Source organism: Mercenaria mercenaria, chromosome 17 (assembly GCF_021730395.1).
Source record: "Mercenaria mercenaria strain notata chromosome 17, MADL_Memer_1, whole genome shotgun sequence".
NCBI classification, from domain to species: Eukaryota; Metazoa; Mollusca; class Bivalvia; order Venerida; family Veneridae; genus Mercenaria; species Mercenaria mercenaria.
In genome coordinates this window covers 53478043-53504072 of record NC_069377.1, presented here as the reverse complement: position 1 = coordinate 53504072, position 26030 = coordinate 53478043, and the positions used below count along the sequence as shown (strand labels likewise).

Sequence of the window (26030 nt, the reverse complement as noted above, 5' to 3'; positions counted from 1 at the left end):
GTAACTGAATATAGATTGTTCTTAAATTACACACGTATAAGTTAATACTTTTCCGATCAAACTCCCAAACGATTGGCTACTTTACTTTGCTTATATACTGCAAGACTGTGACGTCACATCTCTCGAGAGTGAAGCGCAGTAAGGATGGCTCCTAAACTAGGAAGCAACCTAGAATTTGACTTTTCTTTCATGATTACTGAATTGAAATAATGTATCGTTTCAAATGATTCAATATTAAATTTACAACTCTCAACGAAATCTGATAGAAATAAATGATGATATTTCTACTACAGTATTATATTTTTCTATTGAAACGCATGTTAGGATAATAACAAGCAAATTCGATAAATTGGTATCTCCCGCCGAAAGGGTTTGTGGTGAGGAACGGCAAAACACGTATACCCAGCAAAAAGTTAAGGATGTTAATAAGAGGCAAATAATTTCATAAGTCAAAATCAATTTAACAGAAAATGAATGCTATTTTTTGTTGGTGGTGGGGGGGGGGGGGGGGGGGGGGGGGGGCAGCGGGGGTGACTGGGTGAGGGTACAAAACATCATATGTTGATTATAATTATTGATGATTAAAAATGAAAAAAAAGTGGTGGGGGTGGTGGAGGTGGCGGGGTGATGCATGCTTTCATCGGCGGGGGACAAAAAATATTTACAGACTTAGATAACTAATGTCAAGGACAGTGGACATTTTCATAGTTGCTGCAAATATATTGTCAGATAACGGTTTTGTTGCAAGATCTTGAACCTTTCATTTAGTTTAAACATATTCATTTCGTAATGTACATTTATGCATGACAGGACTACACACAATAGGAAAAGGATTGGAATGATAGAATTAACTAAAATAGTTTTAGAAAATGGCGAACAAGAAAATTTGAAAAGTTGTGAGATGAGTACGTAAAAATTATCAAGTAATGATCTTAAATTTGCTTTTGATAGCTTCATTTTTGAGCAGTAGTAAATCAAAATAGTAACTTTGTCTGGTTTAAAATGTCGCTAGTTGTTTTACCTATGCAATTGTGTACTGGAGTATGAAATTACTACAACAATTGCTAAATAGCAGAAGATGTTTATAGAAATTGAAAATTGGCGCATGATTATGTTTAGTATTAAAGAGAGGTAATTTTGAAAAAAAAGTAGAGAAAATTGAAGAGTTGGGGAAGGGTTAGGGTTCGTGTGACTTATAAGGCCGAACATACTTGATATACTTACTATTGTCAAATCGCCTTGACGCTATAATGAAGCGATGTACAGCGTCAAATATCGGCTTGTTTTGTTGCAAGCTTAAGTTACCATCGCCGTAGAGTGGATTCTTGTGCGTGATGTCCGCTAGATGTCTTATGCTGTCAAAGAGCTCTATTCTGATATCGGAGAAGTTAGGACAAAGGCATAGATAATGGTATGTAGTTTCAATGGCACCACAAGCGCAGAGAGGCGAATGAATAATGTTTTTGAGAATAAATCTTGGTTAAGACCGCTTCAGTCAGTTCTAAGACGATCATGAAGAACCTGTGCTTGCCGGGCACCATAATATAACAGTGAGTCGGGTTTGGGTTTGTTTGTGTTTAGGTAGCTTTTGAAAGAGTCTAAACATCTGTTCTCTTTGGCCTCGTTGGGCAGAGCATTCCAGCTGTCAATTGCAGATGGAAAAAAGAAATTTATCAACCTCATTTGTGTAACCTGTCCTACCGTATCCGGAACAAGGGACGACAGGTAACCAGGAACAAGGCCATCTTAAAGAAAAGTACAAGTTTATGCTTGTGTCGCCTTTCCCACAAGGGCTCCTGTTTCTTGCTGTAAGTTACGAATGGAGCATAGTTTGGTTCAACCAGTAACAATACGAGCAGCCTCGTTTTGACTTTTCTCAAGATCATCGTTTTCGTATTGGCTACAGTTGTCCCAAACTACATCTGCATATTCCATTATTGGGCGAATAAATGAAACGCAGTAGATTTCCATGGATACCCGTGCGCTCAAGTTTTTTTTTTCAGAAGACCGCGGTGCCAAACCTCATCAAAAGCCTTGCTAATATCAAAAAATATAACCCTGACTTTTAGTCCTTTTCGAGAGCACTGCAAAATGTATTGTAGAGATAGGCGAATTGATATACAGTGGAGTCGCCTGGCATGAAACCAGACTGGCAACAAGTAAAGAAATTAGTGTCGTGGAAGAAAATAAACAGATGTTTGAATATGATTTTTTCGAAGACTTTCTCAATAGTTATTAAGAAGTGAAATAGGGCGATAGTTGGATGGTAAAGATGGGTCACCCTTCTTAAATATGGCACACATTCGATAGTTTCCACACTGTGGGCATTGTAGTTGAGTTCAAAGAGGCATTGAAGAGATCGCAAAGGGGGATGGAAAGCTGATCACATGCTTCAACAAGAACTCGGTTGCTAATGCCATCAGGACCAGACGCTTTGGCTACATCTAAGCACTTAATAGCACTAAATAGCACCAATAACTTCAGAAGGGTGTATTACAATTGAGTCCAGAATCTGTCCAGGCTCTTTCATTGGAATATCTGGTAGCTGGCTGTTTGAGTCATTGATTTGGGATTGTCTAAGACCGTTCCAATCAGCTTCTGCATTTTTCCGTGGCGTCCTTGTATCTCAAAATGTGTCGCTGGAGATGTAGGTTTACGAAATTTGAACAAGCCATAGATCGGGCAATGGTTCCGAACGATTTGTTGGAGGAAAGGGTCGCCGACACCCGAAAGAACTATTGAAGACTTGTTAGAAACAAAGAGAAGATCAATGATAGTAGAAGAGTGTTCAGTGAAATTTGTCGGTTCTTCAATGCACTGATTCAGTCCAAACTTTTGACAGAGTGAGTCAATTTTCCTATAGCTACTATCGACCTGTGTGTTCAGATTATAATCGCCTGTAATAATAACATCTCTGATTCCTGTATCAACGGCAAGTCCAATAGAATTTTCAATGAGAGTAAGGTAGTTGACATTTTAGTTTGGTGGACAATAAAATATGCCAATTAATACCTTTTTAGTGTTACACAGTCTTAGTTCTAACCTGATGCATTCAACATTGAGAATCTCTAGGTCCTGTCTTCTGACGAAAGTTTATATGATATATTACGTACGCTATTACCCCGCTGTGGCTGTCGCCGAGACGGTCCTTACGAACTGGTTTGTGAAAACCTTAGAACAGTATTTTGTCAGTGAAAATGGAGTCATTTAACCAGGTTTTGGAAAAGGTCAAGACATCAAAAGAGCTCAGGTCAGCTGCTAGTAGGTCAACCTTATGATGCAGGCTTTGGACGTTATAATGGATTACCGATAGATGATTCGGGACATTGAGAATTTCCATGAGCGACTCATCACTAGAATTTGTTTCAGAAGATGAAGCTATTGATGTTGGTCCCTGATTAGGATGTACGTCCCCAGCAACTACTAAGAGCAAGTAAATCTACGTGGCAAATGTAATAATGAAAAGACAAACACCTGCAATAATGCTAAATTGCGTATCAGATCGGAATTTTTTTCCCGTGGATGTGGAAATCTGATGAGTAGCGCTGCATTACAAGAGACAAGAATATTACATTTCATAGAGCATAAGTACTGAATGTTGCAAAAATTTTCAAAAATTAGTAGTGAGCTGAAAAGAAGCGAAAACTTGGAGCAAGGGCGATAATGAGGCATGACAAGGGTCATGGACGATTTACGAGGGAATACAAAATACCTACTAAGTACAAAAGAAACCGATAACCCGATGTCATGCCGAATGAACAAGCTATGGGTTTGGTGGTTGTATGCTGGCATCCGGAAAGTCGTCTACCTTCACTATCCCCCGATAGTATGCAAACAAGAAAAGAAAAGGTTATAAACAGGAGAAATATTTGTGCTACAGGCGTAGGCGTGGGGCAGTGTTGCCGGAGGTAAAATATATGTTTACGCTTAAATAGTTAATTCCCGAATGATATTTATGTTCTGTATAAATATAATGACAAGCGCACATCACGTGCTAATATGTATAATTTTGTTGAACTTGATGAGCCATCTGTATTATATAAACTAAATACGAAAGCGCATCTAATCAGAAAGTAGAATCAGGAACAATGTTATTGCATATTGTATAGTAATCAAGCGCGTAGAAGATATTAATAGGCAAAATACATAAACATTGCATTCATTAATATAAATATTGAATCTATGCCTGTATGAAATACTATAATCGAAATTTCTAGCTAACATTTGTAAGATTTTATGTTATCTTCGTCTATATATGTAAAGAAGTTCCATTAAAATAAACAATAGCAGTTTATGGTTAAGCATATGACTAAACCTCTGAAAATTATAAATTATACATCTACATGATAGTACCTGTATTATTTACCGTAGTTATTATCTATCATTTTGAACAATAGTAATGACTATTTAATCGTCCAACTTAAATCACTGCAAAATATACATGTACACAAAGTTTGAGATTTATAACAAGTATTAATCCTATAGACCTGCTTTTAGATCATTTCTATCTGTGTGCAGCATACCATACTCAATATTACTAAAATTTCAATGATGCACGCTGCTGAACTAATATCTTCATTGTGAAAACAGTAACAGGCATCTCGAACATACATTTGTAATATTTCATATCAGTGTACATGTTGCTATGTTCATTTATATCTATATGAAATATCATAGTCAAAATTTCTAGCAATTGCATCTATAAATGTTAATAGTACCATAAAATATATGGTAGAGTATTGGGATAAATCCCTGAAAATTGCACATCTATTAATTAACTGATTCATTTACTATCGTATAAAGTATCATACAGTAAACAATAATAGTACATGGAAATACATATGAATAAACCATTGAAAATTATACATCTGTGAGCTAAATGATAGATATACATAGTCATCTGAAGACACTGATCTCCAGATTAAAAAACAACACCAAAAAGTAAGAAAAGAAAGTTTTCCGGTATCAGAAACGTTTTGCTATATTTCTTTAGAAGGCTTTGAAACTTTACTGACAGATTGAACAGTATGTTATTAATACACATAAGAATTAATTGTTTTCTCAGTAAGTTTTCCATTTAAAACTGAAAAGTGGTGTTTGTAACAGGGTACCGGAGGTAAACTACCTTAAATATAAAGATTTGTATTTAACGACCGATATGTACGTATTCCATGGAGTACTGGTCAAGAAAAGTTTTATTGTCGTGGCGGCCCGGGTTGGATTCCCGACTATTTAAGAGAGTTTTCAAAGAAAACGCATGTTCTTCTGTTCATGAGGACCAAACTTTAATTTTAAAGAAAGATCATTTTTAGCCAGAATCTGGAGGAGGTCAGTGGCTTTAAATTACGCAAGTCAATTCAATTTTCTTGCGACATATTAGATTTTATTTTTAGCGTCGTATTTTCATTTCTGTGAATGACATAAACGTGGATCCGTCCCTCCAGTGTCTCCAAGTCATTCCATAGTTTGGGGCTTGGTCACCATAGAATCCGTTCAGATTCGTATGGTGACAGTCAGCGTACCACCAACCACCTCCAAATGTATCTGCACAATTGATGTGGTGAATGTCATTATCTTGATCGAAAGTACTAAACATCATTCCGTTGTGAATTGCAAGCAAACCATCACTCGCTGTTCCGCTGTGTCCTGAGACATGCAGGGTAAAATTAGAAGTTTCATCTCCAATGGAGAAGGAACTATATTGTGCAAATCCTTTAATTCCATTCTCATCTGTGAGATCAACTCGTAGTTTGTAATGTCCACCGTTTGTTAATCTCCATATTTTGTCATTGCCTAACCAAAAGTTATCATTCAGATTACCAAATCCTTCTTTATATTCTTCCCAGTTTCTTTTGAAATGGCTATCAGATACTCTGCGTTGTATTACGGTCCACCCACCAGGAGGCGTGTCCATGTCACAACGCGCCTCGAAGCCAATACTGCCTGCTGGATAAACCTCATACAATCCTGTTTGCGCAGAATCGTTTAAAACTTGTATGTCTTGACAATCCCTTGGGCGTACACATCCGCTGCATATGTTGTTTTCATTTGTTTCTAAAAGCAGACAATAATGGGAAGCATCCACTATATAATGGAATGTATATCACTGTGTTAATTATTTACTGCCAAAATATGCATAGAAATGTGCTCTATTGGATCTCAAAATACAGCTTTATCATCAGAAGACCTTGGTCATGATTATCTCTCAATTCAAAAGGAACCTGACTCTGTAACATCTTCGAAATTATTCATGTACATTTTACACTTAAATTCATGTCATTTAATCACATGCATAGACAATATTGATTTGTTGGGTTTAATGTCGCAATGACACAGTTATATGTCATATGGTGACTTTTGAACTTTGATGGTGGAGGAAGACTCTATGTGCACTTCCGTGTATTATTTCATCACGGGCGGGCACCTGGGTAGAACAACCGGCCTTTCGTTAGTCAGCTGAAAGACTTCCTCATATGAAATATTCAATGCCCCTAGTAAGGCTCGAACCCTCATCAGTCAGGGGAAAGCGATTCAAAGTTAGAGACCTTAACCACTCTACCACGGAGGCCCCTCTGCGATATCGAAGGACGTCGAAGGACACACAATTCTGCAGTGCTCGAACCAAGCCTTATACACATATTTACGAGATAATTTGAGATTCGTTAAGTATTATTTCGCAACACAGACGTTTTCAACAGCCCATCCAACCGCATGGCCGTCCGACAGAAAGGCGGCTTCTACATTTGAACTAAGTTTAACAATGGAAAGCTGCAGTTTGGATAAAATTTTGATTTCAAAATGGTAATTATATCTAAAATAGCAAATAGAATCTCGTAGTTTTACTTTGAAATTTATTCGCTAAGCATTTAACAGATTTAATCATTGTTTTATGCAATATTGGTTAGGATTTGAAGCTTTTTATTTTTAGCATCTTATACATGTTATAGAGTACTACTGACCTGTTGGACACAGCATGGCTGACCATTGGCCATCAGGCTGGCACGTTGTTGCCACGACAATGTTTCCGCTGGGGAATATTAATCCTGGATTACATACGAATGTTCTGTTTTGACCTTCATACGTCTTGCCGTTGCTAAGCGTTGCATTACTAATGTGTATAGGATCGTTACAATCTAAAACCAAATATATTTGTATTTCAAGGTCAAAACAATTCATCAGGTCTGTTTGAATATTTCATTGCTAACGCAAATGTTTCAAATAAAATAAAATGCGGAACAATAATGAAAGTATTGCAGACTCGGTTTGATTTTGTCTTTCCATCGATGGTACTGAAATAGCATAGCAAGCTACCATCCCTGGATTGAGCAGAAATATTCATAACTTCATCATTTGATCATGCAAATGATACGAGTACAAGACATCTGACGACCTCTTCATACGGCGATGTTCATGTAACCTTCAATGTGTGCAGTTCCATGAAAAGTGGCGTATGGTCCCAAGGTAAAATAAAGGGTTTGCCCAAGACGAGAAAACAATGGGCAGAACTAAATAAAGTGGAATTTAGAGAGGCGATTTGAGGCATTGGGCCCTGCATCTCACTGAAACTGCCAAAAAGAAGACAAAATTTTAAAAAATCATACATCGAATCCATGAAAGTGGTTGTCTTGGAACCTCCAAAACAGAAATGCCAAAACAGAAATGTTATCTGTACCATTAACACAACATAAATATTGTACTGAAATATCTGAGAAGATCGAAATATTATGTATTAAGAATTAAATTTCTTAAAAACAGGTTTGCTTAGATATAGCAGGAAATGCTTGAAAATAATGAACTTAAGTCGAAAAATATTAAATTGAATTTTATAAAAAAACATTCAACAATATCTCATTATTTGGTAAGAAACTTTCATGTCAAAACTTAAACATTACATAGTATTTTCATAATTGCTGAAGTAAGCCTAGTTAAAAATGTGTTTTACAAGATCCGAGATTTTGAGAAAAAATATTTTAATGCATCCAGGTTATATATATTTTGGTAACTGTACAACTTATCATTGCATCGTTGTGATATCGTGACTGAGTATAGATTTTATGATTCTGAATAGATTTTATGCTGGTCTAGGGACATTACGTAAGTTAAAACTAGACAAGAGTGAGTCAATCACATAAGAAAGATCTTGACTTTAAAAGTTATTTAATGTTTATTTTTCTATTTCTGCAGGATGACCCAGAAATACAGTTATGAGTAACCGTTTAAACAAACTTTCAAGAGAGCCCAAACAAGGATTAATTTGGGGAAGATCAAGTAGGTCATGAGAAATAACTGTTTAAACGTTTCTCTTTTTTCAGCTCTGGTAGTCGCTTAAAGAAGCTACGTGGAATAATTTGAAAGTCGAGGAAATTCAGACAAGGGTACTATAGATCAAGGGGTAGATCTACTAAGAGAGTTCATTACCAGCCATTAAAACTTTTTTCTTTTTTTTCAGCTCTAAAAGGGATCAAGCTAAACAATTTGATAAATTTAAGAAAGGTGCAGACGAGGATACTACATACCAAGTTGGTTCAGATGTGTTCGTTAGAATAAAGCGTTTTTTTTTTTGTCTTTTATTTCTAGCGGCCTTTAAAGCAAGGTAAGGAAAACCACTTAAACAAATTTGGGAGAGGACTATATCATGATACCGAACAATTAATGTGAATATCTATCAAGTGCTTCAAGATAGGAAATCGTATTTAGCTTTGATTATAATGAAGAGAAGACTACTAGGATGGTAAAGACCAAGTTTAACGAAGATGCGTTATGTGATTCATTCGTAAGAGGAAATGTTTGTAAAGTTTCTGAAGTTATCTCTAGTGGGCCCAGAAACATGCCAAATGGAACCATTCGAATAAATCTGAAAAAGATTTCACAAGGATGCTACAGACCACGATCTATGACGATCCTTAAAATGATTTATGTGAAGAAGTTATATGTATGAAGGTTTAATCTCTATATAGTTTTGGTGGCATACTAGTATTAACAAACGGAGAAGTGTTGTTCAAATCAATCTATTCGCTCGACAGAAGAAGGTGGCGGCCCGTAAAAGGAAGCCAACTGAACCGTTTAAACACGTTTTAGAGGTTCACACAAGGATTGCACAGACCAAATTTGGTGAAGATTCAGCATCTGATTTATCGATTAATGAGATGTCGTTTCAAGGTTTTATTCTATTTTTAACGCTGGTGGTCATTAAAATGGGCCATACAGAACGAGAATGCTACTCTGTCAAGAGCTTTTCTCTGGTTCACTATAAGAAATTATTTTAATGTTTTTGTTTATTTAAGCTCTGGTGGCCCCTAAATCTTGAGAGAAGTCGATGCCAAGAAGCTACGGGCAAACTCTGCCCAGTAGTTTCAGAGAATACATTTAAGTAACAAGATGCCCACGGGCAACATGTTGAGCCCGTACTTTGAACCCTAACTGTGATCTTGACCTTTGAGATAGAGTCAGTCTCATTGAGTTAAACAGTCATGCAAAATGTAAACAAGATTCCTCAATGCATGTCAAAGCTATGGGCGGACAAGATCTGACATGACCTTTGACCTCCAACTGTGTCCTTGACCTTTGATACAGGAACCTGGGGTTTGCGCATGACCCTCCGTCTTATTGAGTTTAATATTCATGCCAAATATAAACAAGATTCCTCAATGCATGCCAAAGTTATGGGCCGGACAAGATCTGACATGAACTTTGACCTCCAACTGTGACCTTGACCTTTGAGATAGGAACCTGGGGTTTGCGCATGACACTCCGTCTCAGTGAGGTTAATATTCATGCCAGGTATAAACATGATTCCTCAATGTATATCAAAGTTATGGGCCGGACAAAATCTGACATGACTTTGACCTCCAACTTTGACGTTGACCTTTGAGATAGGAACCTGGAGTTTACGCATGACGCTTCGTCTCATTGAGGTTAACATTCATGCCAAATATAAGTAAGACTGCTCCATGCATGCCAAAGTTATGGTCCAGACAAACAAAACTCGGACGGACGCACACACTGACGCACGGACGGACGCACGCAAGGAAAGAAAATACAGTAGGTTGGGGAGACCTATGAAGTATTTGTAAGGTAATTTATCCAGATATTCACCTACAATTATTTGTTATTTCGAAACAAACAAAATACAAAGTATTGAATCGATTTATGGTTACGCAAAGCTGTCTAGATTTAATTTTCTCTCACAAAATGGATCGATATGGTTGATTATTCAAAGTTTTCATGAACATGTTAAAGTTTTATTATCGATCTCGCTGTCGGCAGAGATGATATATGTATTTTCAGGTAACTTAAATGCTTTTAAACTTATGTCAGAAAGCTTTATGACGCCTTTTTATACTACTCCATGAATTTGAAGCATTGATCAAAGCAAATACAGACAAAGCCACAAATCGAGAAGTTCATTGAAGTATATGACATTAATTAGAAATGGGGATATGTGGAAATGAGGAAAGGAAGGGTAAAAAAGCAGAGACACAAATGTTGGAAAAAGAAAGAAACACCAACAACATAGAAGACAGTGTACATGACATACAGATTAAAATGGAGAAAAGCAAGTTAAAATGGGGTACAACCTTACAACGGTTAGTAACTTATATAAAGGAAACTGGGTGTTTAAACGTGTTTGTGGTACGCAAACCTCACACCTACTCTATTTTCAATTAATAAAAGGACAATACAGAGTAAATAAAGTAATTACCTGCTGAGACAAGCTCAGTAATTAATGACAAAGATATCATACTGTATAAGATGAACATATAAATAGGGTCAGTCTTAGGTATCAGTAAATTACTTGTTTGAACAGAGTGCCAAGAGCATACTTTTTAAGGGCACGAGTAGGAAAATTGCTAGAAAAAATCCACTTTGTCCTACTATTTACGTAGGGTTTAGGAGAAAGTTGACACAGAATCTCACATGTGAGTAGTAACCGTCGTGGCATCGAATATGTTGTTGTGGATCTTTAAAACCGAGTTTAAATAGTTTTACAGGTTGGGGAAATTGACTTCAAAACTGAAAGCGTCTCTTCTTTCATACATTTTGGCCCCTAAATTATCATTTACAATTTTAAATGCCAGTCCAAAAATTGACGCTTCTAAATCTGAGGTATTAGCTTCGTTAAATTGTAAATAAATGGATGGATGAATGTATTTCTACATACCTACGAAATGTAGGTTGCCCATATTAAAAATATAATCGGTGTCATTAGAAGATTCAATAACGTCGAACTGGATCTCAATGGACAAACTAAGCATGAAATGTCGTTCGTAACAGTATGAAAATAATTCAGCAGTTAGTGGGTGCAGATTGTCCCCATAAAGATACCAATTTCTTGTTTTCATGCTTTATTGTCAAATTTAATATGTTATCTACCAGACATCGCAACGTTTCACATTCTTGATAAAAAGTTCACAAGGGGCATTTGTTAATTTACTCTCAGAAAAAAATGTTATTGTGTCATACCATGCCAAATAATGAAAGCTGCCAATGCTTCTTTATGAGATTATGTGGTAACTTAGTATAAAGTATAGAGAAAACGTAAATTCCAATAGTCGAACATTTTAAATGTTTATATAATACGTTTCATAACAACTCCGGAATTCGCAATTTACTAAAATGAACCAAGACTACAAGTACACTATATACCCATAAACTCAAACTAAAGCTAGTTTCTACACGCTCGAACTGCGCTACTAATTGCAACTGGTGCAGGATCAGATCTCCGTGACCAAAAAAACACAAAGACAAATATCAAACAGGGAATGCCACGCACCAAAAACGTAGCCTCCTCAAAACGAAACCCCCAGCACGCAGACACCAAGTCTCACATACCAGCAGTGTCATTTTAGTTTTTTGAAATGTTTCGGATCAGAGAAACTATATATTCTCACGGGTATAAAATGTAATTATAATATGAATAAAGGGTATATATGCATACATGCACATTATAAATTCATTGAATCCATATATATTTGAACGCGTTTTTTGTAACTACTGTCTGCACATACTGAGAGAGAGAGAGAGAGGGAGGGAGAGAGAGGGGGGTGAGAGAGAGAGAGAGAGTTTTATGATATATCTACGTTTTAGAACCTCTGGCAGTATTACGTTGTTTACTGCTTCTGTTCGTCTTGCAATCTTACCTCGTTTGCACGTAGGGTAGTATGACCATGTTCCATTAGCGAGACATGTTGCTTCACTCTTCCCATTTACCTCTATGTACATCTCGTCACATTTAAATGCTGCCACAGACCCTATCGACAGCATGTTCCCAAATACATGACCATTATCTAAGTTAATTGGTTCGCATTCTGAAAGGAAATTTCGAACTGTTTGTTTAAAGATCGCTTTTGTTGTTTAGGCATTGACTGTGTGGTTCATTTATGTCAGAGTAAAACACAGAGCAATAATGGACTGAAAATATTGGATTTCTAACCAATGCCAGTTGTTTTCAATAAAAGTTATGATATTTCCTAATGAAAGGGTATTATTGAAAGAATAATATGGCAAAGAATCCACAACCAATCCAACCAAACAGACACATGAATCCAACAGATACTAAATACATGTATAGTAAAACGGATATTGGAATTACATGTTCCAAACTTAATTGAAAAATACTATGTCAATTATCAGTTTTAAAAAGATGATTGATATTTTTTCCATTTTCATGGTCATGAATTAATACAGATGATATACATCCCAAATCAATACGGAATTAAACAAGTGTTGAATGCAGATGTATTCGAGGCATTTATCACCTCTGTGGGTTCGAATCTTTGATTTTTTGTAGAATTCTCATGTGTGGGGCTGCGTTCTAATTTGCTCCCGGAAAAAGTACGATGAATTTTCTGAAGAACGATGATTTATTTTGATTATACTGGTGTAAAGTCACCGTTTATATCGCAAAACAATTTTCACACCAATACCTTTGTTTGTACATGTCAGGTGAGACTCAAGAACGCATGACTCCCCAGCGGCACAGGAGCACCTCGTCTGTATCTATGATGACAGAAATAAAGAATTCTTAATTTAAGAATAAGAGACACAAGGAGATATTTTATTGCTCTCAATTACTTTTCTAAAGTCAATGTTTACTCTAGCGGCGCTTTATTCCACAGCTTAACGTTAGCAAACACATTTGTGTTAAATTCAGTGAACCAGGTTGAATCATTAGTAACCGCAAACTTTCCCATTTGAATCAGAAGTTGAGGACATTTGATTTGAGACACTTTGTATTTTATCAGTCGTCATGGAGAACAAACAACTCGCTAGGGGAACTCACGACTTCTGCGCTCACCCTTTTGAGCTTAACGGCCAGATTAAGGAGGTAGGTTACCTTAATATTTGTATATGCGCATGTCCAACGTGAAGCTAACGTGACGATTTACGACGACGTTTACGACAAACTAAATGTGTTTGTATATCCATTCTTCTGGGGGAAAATCATGAACCTGCCTCCGATCTGATGCTGAATGGTTTAAAAATGCAGAAATAATGAATAAATTACCGCAGAAACGCTTCAAAGCATTGTTGCCTTAAAATGACGTCATTGACGTCATGACGTTACGTGTCAGTTACTGCGCAAAATTAATAGCTTTTATTTTGAAAGTACGTAATTCTGTGCATTTTCTTTATTTGATTTATTTTTAAACAGCCATTATTTGCTGAAATATTTTTTATGAAACTTTCGCTCTGAATAATGATCAATATTTTGCTTCTTTTATGTAGTAATATTGAAATGTTATGCGGAATGTAAGAAAATGGATGATGGTAACTGATGTTATTGGGAATATAATTGGGTGAAAGGTTACTGATTACGGCCATTTTCAAATAAAAGTTGGGCAGTTTGATATGTAATACCTATTTTCCAGTTTCCGTTGATAATTTGATAATTATATACTAAAACTAAGCTCTAACATTGTTCAAATTTCAGTAGAAAATTGTGGTTTCTTGAATTAAATTGACGTTACCATGGAAACGAAGCCCGTGACCTCTATATCTAAATGTAAAATTCAAAAGCATTGACACTTATCTATTTAATGAACACAGCTTCAGCTATTTGTTTGCATTTCAACAATATCCATGAGAATAATAACAGCATGCAGAACGATTTTTCCATAAAAAATGTCAGACGAGGGGTACTGCAGTAAGTATTTTAAGCTGTGAAATTTGTTTAAATAAATGCAAATAACACGAAAATATTACTTACGTTAGAAATAAGATTTTTAAAGCTACATTAACAAGAAAGATATTTTTTATAAGAAATTACGATAAAAAGCAAGAGATAAGCTATTTTAAACATCTCTGTTGCCATGGTTACTTTAAACTTTAAGAAAAATAGGGTACCATGTAAAGTGCTTAATATTTTGCTAATTATATTACCTAAATATTCCATGTTGGTCATTAACAGAATGGCACAGAAGCCGTCGAAAACCAGTTTTTAAAAATAGTTGTTTAAAAATGAGAGGAAATGCGTTACCAAGGAAACACGAGCCCCGCGACATACATATTTAAAGCTTATATTAGAAAGCTAACGCGCATACTAGTATAATTATCAATCTTGCAGACTTCTACGGATATCAATGAAATCAAAATACACTGAAAAATGTTAAATATCCGTATTTTCCTTCTTCTTTCAATATAAAATACCTTTGGAGGGACAAGTACTTCAAAACTGAATAAAATTGTACTTGAACGGACAGAGATAAACGGAATTGGGATTGTAGTAGTTAAAACATTAAATTACACGAAATACAAAAAAAAAATTGCTGCGGTTCAACTAACTTGAATTTACCCTGGTAACAAGGTAACCTACCTCCATAACCGAACGGTTCATTTTTTCGTGCACCACTTATTTTCAGCCTAAACCGACATGACAATCTACTGACACCCCACAGTCATACATAGGGACATTATGTTACCAACTGTTAACAAATGAAAATGATGGAATCTTGTGTCAGATAAAGCAAAATCAATTTTATTTGTGTTTTGAGTGTATTTTCAATGTATATATGAATATGATTAAGATATAAAGAAGCTGCTGATTTTCGCCAATGAAAAACTACTAAATATGTGTACTGAAACTGAATTGTTATTTAATGAAAACTTTGATATCGACCTTAGAGCGGTCACATCATTTATCAAACTGGCAGTATTCAGTTTGAAATATTCTAAATGCTTGTACATTTATACTGGAACGTCTTTAGTATTGAAACTAGAGTCTTGCCTCCAGACTTATGCGACAGTTTCGTAATTTTCAAAACATATGCAAATATCAGTAGAGTATTTAGAACTATAAATCGCCGTCAGTTTTCACATTGCTTGAGTATCAACTGAAATTATTGTACAGGAAATTAAATGTTTACAATAGATGAAATAGGATATGATAGATTTTATTAATCTATTATGGACCATCACCAGCATATTAAGTAAAAACAAATTTTATTTTCATAACATATAGAGTCTTGTTTTTACTGTTTGTTCATGATTTACCAAATTTCAAAGCTGGAGATATGTTCCTTAAATGATTAGTTTTTATTCTGTTGGATGAAACCATGTCATAAGACATATAGTAGTATGGTCCGAAAATAAAAAAAGAGCTAAGTGAACTGATTGTAAAATGATTTAAAGGTAATTGAACGGTAATGACGTCGGTATTTCCCGTTCGATAAAGTATTCTCAGTATGCGATTTTTAAATTTCAGGTTGTTATGGTCAACGCCGAAAGTTCCCGAAATAGCATACGAAGAATACGTGAACGTACGAAAATTACCGAGTGTCATTACGGACCCACTACCTTAAGCGTTTAGTTTTTATATTTCCAATCTTTTTACAGTACCCCACTGAGATCCATATCAGCCTTTTTAACCAACACACATGCGCGATTGTTTCCACTACTTTGGTAAAGATTCCCAGCATCAACCGGAAGAAGTTCACATAGCTGAAAATATCTGAAATAGTTGACTGCCAGACAGTCTGGTCTAAACGCACACTCGTCCACACATTGCGGAAGCGAGACTTTGGTCCCATTGTTCAACACACTGTCAGATGCAATACAACCTTTGAAGTCTGATTTACTGAACTTGACCACAGGACCATTTCCTTTGACAAACACTATTTTTTCTAATAAAATCGGAAATATAAAAAGTATATTAATCCATTCCATGGCTGGAACTGTTTATTCAAAGAGGCATTGATTGAAAGATGTTGATGTTATACGTTGCATGTCAATAGAGATATTATTTTATTCATATTATAATTTCGTGATCATCATGTGGAAAGGCATTATTGTATTTTCTCTGATTGAAAACGCAGTGTACCATATTTGTATGACAGCAAGTTATAAATAATAAATAATAACACGTTTTACTATATCCACGTAATTGAACACTGACGCGAGACGATAACTTATTCATTAAAAACTTGTATATTGAAAAGAGTAAGAGCCCCAATAGATTGAAAATGCATCACACTGTGGGATTGGTGTTTACAATTAATTATAGTATCTTTTTAATGGACAGCATTTCCACAACCTTTATTATTATTCTATTACTTGTACCTCATATGAATTTGTGCTAAAGAAACTATAACATAAGGTGAACTGACCTTAAGGAGGTAGGTTACCTTAATATTTGTATGTGCGCATGCCCAACCGGAAGCTAACGTGAGGATTTACGACAACATTTACGACAAACTAAATGTGTTTGTATATTTATTTTTCTGAAAATAAATCATGTGTCTGATGTGATGCTTAACGGTTTAATAATGCGGAAATAATGAATAAATTGCCGCAGAAGCGCTACAAAACATTGTTTACTTAAAATGACGTCATCGACGTCATGGCGTTACGTGTCAGTTACCGCGCAAAATTTAAAGCTTTCATCTTGAAAGAACGTAATTCTGAGCATTTTTCTTTTATTTGAACTATCTTTAAACAGCCATTATTTGCCGAATTATTTTTATGAGTCTTTCGCTCTGAATAATGATCACTATTTTGCGGCTTTTGTGTAGTTATATTGAATGTTATGAGGTGAGTAAGAAAATGGATGATGGTAACTGATGTTATTGGAAATATAGCTAGGTGAAAGGTTACTTTTTACGGCCATGTTCAAATAAAAATTGGAACATTTCATTTGTAATACCTTTTTATCCCGTTTCCATTGATAATTTGGTACTTATATACTTAAACTATGCTCTAACATTGTTCAAATTTCAGTTGAAAATAGTGATTTCTTGAATTAGATTAATGTTACCATGGAAACGAATCCCGTAACCTATATATCTTAATGTAAAAATCAAAGGCGTTGACACTGGTCTGTTTAAAGAACACAACTTTCGCTTTTTATTTGCATTTCAACACTAGCCATGAGAATACTAATTGCAAGCACAATGACTTTTCCATACAAATGTCAGACGACGAGTACTGCTATAAGTATTTTAAGCTTTATTTTTTTTTTAAATAAATGCAGATAACGTGAACATATTACTTATTTTAGAAATAAAATATTTTGAAGCTACATTAAACGAAAAAAGTAATTTTATTTAATCTTTTTCACAGAAATTACGATAAAAAAAACAAGATATAAGAAACTTTAAACGTCTCTGTTGCCAAGGTTACTTTAAACGTTCAGATAAATAGGGTACTATGTAAAGTGTTGAGTATTCTGCTAATAATATTGCCCTAATATTCCATGTTGATGTTTAACAGAATGGCACTGAAGCCGTCGAAAAACCCGTTATCATACATAGAGAAAATGCGTTACCATGGAAACACAAGCCCCACGACATATATATTTTAAGCTTATATTAGAAAGCTAACGCGCATACTTATAAAATTATCAACTACGCAGACTTCTACGGATAACAGTGAAATCGAAATACACTGAAAAGTGTTAAATATCCGTATTTTCCTTCTTCTTTCAAAATAAAATACCTTTTGAGGTACTTCAAACCTTGATAAAACTTGTACTCAATTTGAATTTACCCGGGTAACAAGGTAATCTACCTCCTTAAGGTGCATGCGTAGAATTCAAATTCTTCATTTCTGTACCTCAAAACTGACGATATGTTATACAAGATTTCCGATTCTGTATCAAAAACTTACATCTCTAAACTGAATGAATATTACACAGAATTTCCAGTTCCATACCACAAACTAACATGTCTTAACTAACTGAGTGTTATACAGATTTTCTAATTCAATACCAAAAACTAACATATCTAAACTGACTCTGTGTAATTCAGATTTTCTAATTCCATACCACAAACTAACATGTTTGAACAAACTGAGTGTTATACAGATTTTTCAATTCCATACCACATACTAAAATGTCTGATCTGACTGTGTGTAATTCATATTTTCCAATTCCATACCGCAAACTAACATGTCTAAACTGACTCTGTGTAATACTGATTTTCCAAATCGATACCGCAAACTAACATCTCTTAACGGACTCTGTGTCAAACTGATTTTCCAATTCCATATCACAAACTAACACATGTTTGAACTGACTTTGTGTCATACAGATTTTCCATACCACAAACTAACATGTCTAAACTGACTTTGTGTCATACAGATTTTCAATTCCATACCGCAAACTAACATGTCAAAACTGACTGAGAGAAATACAGATTTTCCAATTCCATACCACAAACTAACATATCTGAACTGACTGAGAGTAAAACATATTTTCCAATTACATGCCACAAACTAACATGTCTAAACTGACTTAGTGTAATACAGATTTTCCAGTTCCATACCACAAACTAACATTACTAAACTGACTGAGTGTTATACAGATTTTTATCCATGCCAAAAACTAACATGTCTGAACTAACGGAATGTATTACAGATTTCTAATTCGATATTTCAATAAAAACATGTCTGAACTGACACTGTGTTATACAGATTTTCCAGTTCCATACCAAAAACTAACAAGCCTAAACTGACTCTGTGTTATACAGATTTTCCAATTCCATACCACAAACAAACATGTCTAAACTTACTCTGTGTTATGCAGATTTTCCAATTCCAAACTGTATAAACTAATTGTGTGTTAAACAAATTTTCAAATTCCATACCAAACACTAACATGTCTAAATTAACTGATTGTTATACAGACTTAAAAATTTCCAATTCCATACAACAAGTAACATGTCTAAACTGACCGTGTGTAATACAGATTTTCCAATTCCATATCACAAACTATGTGTCTAAACTGACTCTGTGTATTTCAGATTTTCCAATGCCATACCACAAACTACGTGTCTAAACTGACTGTGTGTAATACAGATTTTCCAATTCCATACCACAAACTCACATGTCTAAACTGACTGAGTGCTATATAAATTTTCCAATTCCATACAACAAACTAACATGTCTAAACAGACTGTTTGTAATACAGATATTCCAATTCCATATCACAAATTAATATGTCTAAACTGACTGAGTGCTATATAAATTTTCCAATTCCATACAACAAACTAACATGTCTAAACAGACTGTGTGTAATACAGATTTTCCAATTCCATATCACAAAGGAACATGTCTTAACTGACTTTATACAGAATTTCAAAATCTACCAAACTACGTTGTCTAAACTGACTGAGTGTATATACGGATTTTTTCATACCAAAAAGCTTACATGTCTAATACTGAAGTCTTATACAAATTTTTCAATTCATACACAAGTAACTTGTCATGACGTCTGAAAAGACTGTGTGTAATACAGATTTTCCAATTTCATACCACAAAGTAAATGACTAAATTTACTGTGTTTAATACTGGTTTCCAATTCCATATCACAAACTAACATTCAAACGACAGGTGTGTAACAGATTTACATGCCTAAATGACGTAATGTAATGACAGCAATTTCCAATTCATACACAAATAGCAGTCAAACTGACAGTGTGTAATACAGACTTTCCAATTCTATACCACAAACTAACATGTCTGGACTGTCTGTATGTCATACTGATTTTCCAGTTCCATACCACAAACTAACATGTCTAAACTGACTGTGTGTAATACAGATTATCCAGTTCCATACCACAAACTAACATGTCTAAACTGACTGTTGTTTTAATACAGATTTTCCAATTCCATACCACAACTAACATGACTGAAAAGGAGAGTGTTTAACAGATTTTACATTTCCACAACTAACATGTATGCAATTTCCATTCCATGGTAACAACTGACATGTGTATTAACAGAATTTCAATTCCATACCAAAGCTAACATGTCTAAATTGACTGAATATTATACAGAATGTCTAATTCCAGAAAGAAACTAACATGTCTAAACGGACTGTGTGTAATACAGATTTTCCAATTCCATATCACAAAGTAAAATTACTAAACTGACTGTGTTTTAATACAGTGTGTCCAATTCCATACCACAAACTAACATGACTGAACGGAGAGAGTGTTTAACAGATTTTACATACCACAAGCTAACATGTTTAAACTGACTGTCTGTAAATACCGATTTTCCAATTTCATACCAAAAAGTAACAAGTCTGAACCTAAAACAGATTTTCCGATTCCATATCACAAACAAACATGTCTAAACTGACTGTTATACAGATATTTCAATTCCATACCACAAACTAACATGTCTAAACTGACAGTATGTAATACAGATTTTGCAATTCAATACCACAAAGTAACCTGTCTCAACTAGCTTTGTGTAATTCGGATTTTCCAATTCCATACCACAGACTTACATGTCTAAACTGACTGAGTGTAATAAAGATTTTCCAATTCCATAACACAAATTTACATGTCTGACCTGACTGTGTGTAATTCAGATTATCCAATTCTATCACACAAACTAACTTGTCTAAACTGACAGTGTATAATACAGATTTCTCAATTCAATACCACAAACTAACAAGTCTAAACGGACTCTGTGTTATACAGATTTTCCAATTCCACTAAACTGACTGAGTATACGTTATACAGAATTTCAAATTCCATTACACAAACTAGCATGTCTATAGAACAAACTAACATGTCTGAACTGACTGTATGTCACATTGATTTTTCAATTTCATACCACAAACTAACATGTCTAACTGACTGTGTGTAATAAAGATTTTCAAATTCCATAACATAAATTAACATGTCTGACTGACTGTGTGTAATAAAGATTTTCCAATTCCATACCACAATCTTACATGTCTAAACTGACTGAGTGTTATTCAGATTTTCCAATTTTATACCAAGAACTAACATGTCAAAACTGACTGAGTGTCATATAGATGTTCCAATTCCATACGACAAACTAACATGTTTGAACTAACTGAGTGTTATGCAGATATTTCAATACCATACCAGAAACTATCATGTCTGAACTGACTGTGTGTAATTCATATTTTCCTATTCCATACCACAAAGTAACATGTCTAAACTAACATTGTGTCATACTGATTTTCCAGTTCGATACCACAAAATAACATGTCTAAACGGACTCTTTGTCATACTGATTTTCAAATTCCATACCAAAAACTAGCATGTCCAGAGTGACAGTGTGTCATACAGATTTTCCAATTCCATACCACAAACTAACATGTCTAAACTGACTGTGTGTGATACAGATTTTCCAATTCCATACCACAAACTAACATATTTGAAATCACTGTGTGTAATTCAAATTTTCCAATTCCATACCACATACTAACATATCTGAACTCACTGAGTGTAATACAGATTTCCCAGTTCCATACTACAAACTAACATTACTATACTGACTGAGTACAGATTTTTATCCATACCAAAAACTAACATGTATGAACTGACTAAGTGTATTACAGACTGGCCAATTCCATACTTCAAAAAACATGTCTAAACATACAATGTGTTATTCAGATTTTCCTATTCCATCCCACAAACTTATAAGCCTAAACTGACTCTGTGTTATACAGATTTTCCAATTCCATACCACAAAATAACATGTCTAAACTGACTCTGTGTTATGAAGCTTTTCAATTCCATACTATATCAACTGAATGTGTGTTAAACAGATTTTCCAATTCCATACAAAAAAATAACATGTCAAAATTGACAAAGTGTTATACAGACTTTCCAGTTCCATACAAGAAACTAAAATGTCTAGTCTGACTGTGTGTAATACAGATTTTCCAATTCGATATCACAAAGTAACATGTCTAAACTGGCTCTGTTCTTTTATAAAGCATTTCCAATTCCATACCACAAACTAACTTGTCTAAACTGAGAGAGTGTTTTACAGATTTTCTATACCACAAGCTAACATGTCTAAACTGACAATCTGTAATACAGATTTTTCAATTCCATACCACAAAGTAACATGTTTTCGAATTCCATATCACAAACTAACATGTCTAAACTGACTTTTATACAGATTTTCCAATTCCATACAATAAACTCACATGTCTAAACTGACAAAGTGTTATACAGATTTTCCAATTCCATAACACAAATTAACATCTCTGAACTTACTGTGTGTAATATAGATTTTCCAATTCCATACCACAATCTGACATGTCTAAGCTGACTGAGTGTTATTCAGATTTTCCAATTCCATTAAATTGACTGAGTGTTATACAAATTTTCCAATTACATACATCAAACTAACATGTCTAAACTGACTGTGTGTGATACAGATTTTCCAATTCCATACTCCAAACTAACATGTCTGAACTGACTGTTTGTAATACAGATTTTCCCATTCGATACCACAAACTAACATATTTGAAATCACTGTGTGTAATTCAAATTTTCCAATTCCATACCACATACTAACATATCTGAACTCACTGAGTGTAATACAGATTTCCCAGTTCCATACTACAAACTAACATTACTATACTGACTGAGTACAGATTTTTATCCATACCAAAAACTAACATGTATGAACTGACTAAGTGTATTACAGACTGGCCAATTCCATACTTCAAAAAACATGTCTAAACTGACAATGTGTTATTCAGATTTTCCTATTCCATCCCACAAACTTATAAGCCTAAACTGACTCTGTGTTATACAGATTTTCCAATTCCATACCACAAAATAACATGTCTAAACTGACTCTGTGTTATGAAGCTTTTCAATTCCATACTATATCAACTGAATGTGTGTTAAACAGATTTTCCAATTCCATACAAAAAAAAATAACATGTCAAAATTGACAAAGTGTTATACAGACTTTCCAATTCCATACAAGAAACTAACATGTCTAATCTGACTGTGTGTAATACAGATTTTCCAATTCGATATCACAAAGTAACATGTCTAAACTGGCTCTGTTCTTTTATAAAGCATTTCCAATTCCATACCACAAACTCACTTGTCTAAACTGAGAGAGTGTTTTAAAGATTTTCTATACCACAAGCTTACATGTCTAAACTGACAATCTGTAATACAGATTTTTCAATTCCATACCACAAAGTAACATGTTTTCGAATTCCGTATCACAAACTAACATGTCTAAACTGACTGTTATACAGATTTTCCAATTCCATACAATAAACTCACATGTCTAAACTGACAAAGTGTTAGACAGATTTTCAAATTCCATAACACAAATTAACATCTCTGAACTTACTGTGTGTAATATAGATTTTCCAATTCCATACCACAATCTGACATGTCTAAGCTGACTGAGTGTTATTCAGATTTTCCAATTCCATTAAATTGACTGAGTGTTATACAAATTTTCCAATTACATACATCAAACTAATGTCTAAACAAGCTATGTGTAATACAGATTTTCGAATTCCATATCACAAACTAACATGTCTAAACTGACTGTTACAAAGATTTTCCAATTCCATACAATAAACTCACATGTCTAAACTGACATAGTATTATACAGATTTTCCAATTCCATAACACAAATTAACATCTCTGAACTTACTGTGTGTAATATAGATCTTCCAATTCACTACCACAATCTGACATGTCTAAGCTGACTGAGAGTTATTCAGATTTTCCAATTCCATTAAATTGACTGAGTGTTATGTAAATTTTCCAATTCCATACATCAAACTAATGTCTAAACAATCTGTGTGTAATACAGATTTTCCAATTCCATATCACAAAGTTACATGATTGTCTAAACTGACTGTGTTTTAATACAGAATTTCAAATTCCATACACAAGCTAACATGTCTAAACTGACTGTCTGTAATACAGATTTTACAATTCGATACCACAACGTAATAGGTCTGAACGTCTGAAATGACTGTGTGTAATACAGATTTTCAAATTTCATACCACAAAGTAACATGACTAAATTGACTGTGTGTAACACATATTTTCCAATTCAATATCACAAACTAACATTTCTAAACTGACAGTGTGTGATACAGATTTTCCAATTCCAAACCACAAACTAACATGCCTAAACGGACTGTATGTAACACAGAATTTCCAATTCCATACCACAAACTAGCATGTCTAAACTGACTATGTGTAATACAGACTTTCAAATTCTATACCATAAACTAACATGTCTGACCTGACTGTTAGGAATTTTCCAATTCGATATCACAAACTGACATGTCTGAACTGACTGTGTGTAATACAGATTTTCCAATTCCATACCACAAACTAACATGTCTAAACTGACTGTGTGTTATAGAGATTTTCTAATTCCATACCACAAACTAACATGTCTAAACTGAGTATGTAAAATACAGATTTTCTAATTCCATACCACAAACTATCATGTCTGAACTGACTGAGTGTCATACAGATTCTCCTATTCCATACCACAGTCTAACATATCTAAGCTGACTGAGTGTAATACAGATTTTCACATTCCATACCACAAACTAAGATGGCTAAACTGCTGTGTGTAATACAGATTTTCTAATTCCATACCACAAACTCACATGTGTAAACTGACTGTGTGTTATACAGATTTTTCAGTTCCATAACACAAACTAATTTGTCTAAACTGACTGTTTGTAATACTGATTTTCCAATTCTGTTTTAATACAGATTTTCCAATTCTGTTTTTAATACAGATTTTCCAATTCTGTATTTTAAACGAACATGTGTAATCTGATTAGGTGCTAAGCAAGGATTTCCAATTTCGTATTTCAAACGAACACGTGTAAACTGACTGCGCCTACCACAAACTAACAAATTTTCTAATTATTTGCCTCGAAAAAACACGTGTAAACTAAATGGATGCAAAGCAAGGTTTTCTAATTTTGTATTTCAAACAAGCATGTTTAACCTTTCTTTGCGTAATACAAATTTTCCAATTATGTGCCTCAAAAATAACATGCGTAAACTGACTGCATGCATAGTAAATTTTCCTATTCCATCTTTCAAACGAGCTTGTCAGTGTAAAATGGTGGCCTGAAAATCAGATTTCTAATTCTGACTTTGTGCAATACAATTTTTTCAATAACACATTTCACAGTAACCTGTGTACACCGAATGCGTGCAAATCAAATTTTCGTGTTCCGGTTTTCAAACGAACATGCCAGTGTAAACTGAGTGTTTTTCAACTGACTGACTGCAAAGCAGATTCTCAAACTAACCTGTGTACACTGAATGCGTGCAAGGCAAACATTTCTAGTTCCGTGCTTCAAACGAGCATGTCTCTGTGAACTGACTGCTTTTCAACTGACTGCAAGCAAAGTAGATTTTCTAATTCCATACCTCAAACTAACCTGTGTAACTGAATGCGTGCAAGGCAAACGTTTCTATTTCCGTGGTTCAAACGAACATGTCTCTGCGAATTGACTGCTTTTCAACTGACTGCGAGCAAAGTAGATTTTCCAATTCAGCACCTTAAACTTACATGTGTAAACTGTCTGTGTGTAACACAAAAATTTTCAAGTTACTTATCTCAGGCTAACACATGTACATTGCCTGCTTGCAAAGCAAATGCTTTAGATTCGTGCCTTAGACGAGTAAGTGTTAACTGACAGCGTGTAAAGCAAATTTTCCATCCCTTATTTCAAACGAATATGTTTACACTGACTGTGTGCAAAACAAAATTTCTACTTCTGGATTTCAAATGAGCAT

At 34.6% G+C, this 26030-nt stretch overlaps 1 protein-coding gene across 1 annotated transcript; it reads right to left on the bottom strand.

The window, feature by feature from the left end:
• Positions 1 to 545: 545 nt before the first annotated feature.
• Positions 546 to 16169, bottom strand: LOC123537587 (ficolin-1-like). Its single transcript, XM_045321407.2, has 5 exons — positions 15838 to 16169; positions 12927 to 12999; positions 12141 to 12308; positions 6960 to 7133; positions 546 to 6054 (listed from the first exon to the last, which is right to left on the bottom strand). Exons 1-5 carry the CDS (start codon positions 16162 to 16164, stop codon positions 5390 to 5392), a joined length of 1407 nt encoding a protein of 468 aa, XP_045177342.2. The 5' UTR covers positions 16165 to 16169; the 3' UTR covers positions 546 to 5389.
• Positions 16170 to 26030: the final 9861 nt, after the last annotated feature.

What these genes read in the sequence shown, in the direction of transcription:
- LOC123537587 (XM_045321407.2), bottom strand. Translation starts at nt 16,164, where the DNA reads ATGGAATGGATTAATATACTTTTTATATTTCCGATTTTATTAGAAAAA. An exon ending in CCTGACATGTACAAACAAAG is followed by an intron (nt 12,309 to 12,926) that starts GTATTGGTGTGA and finishes ATTTCCTTTCAG; the next exon opens with AATGCGAACCAATTAACTTA. An exon ending in CTACCCTACGTGCAAACGAG is followed by an intron (nt 7,134 to 12,140) that starts GTAAGATTGCAA and finishes ATTTGGTTTTAG; the next exon opens with ATTGTAACGATCCTATACAC.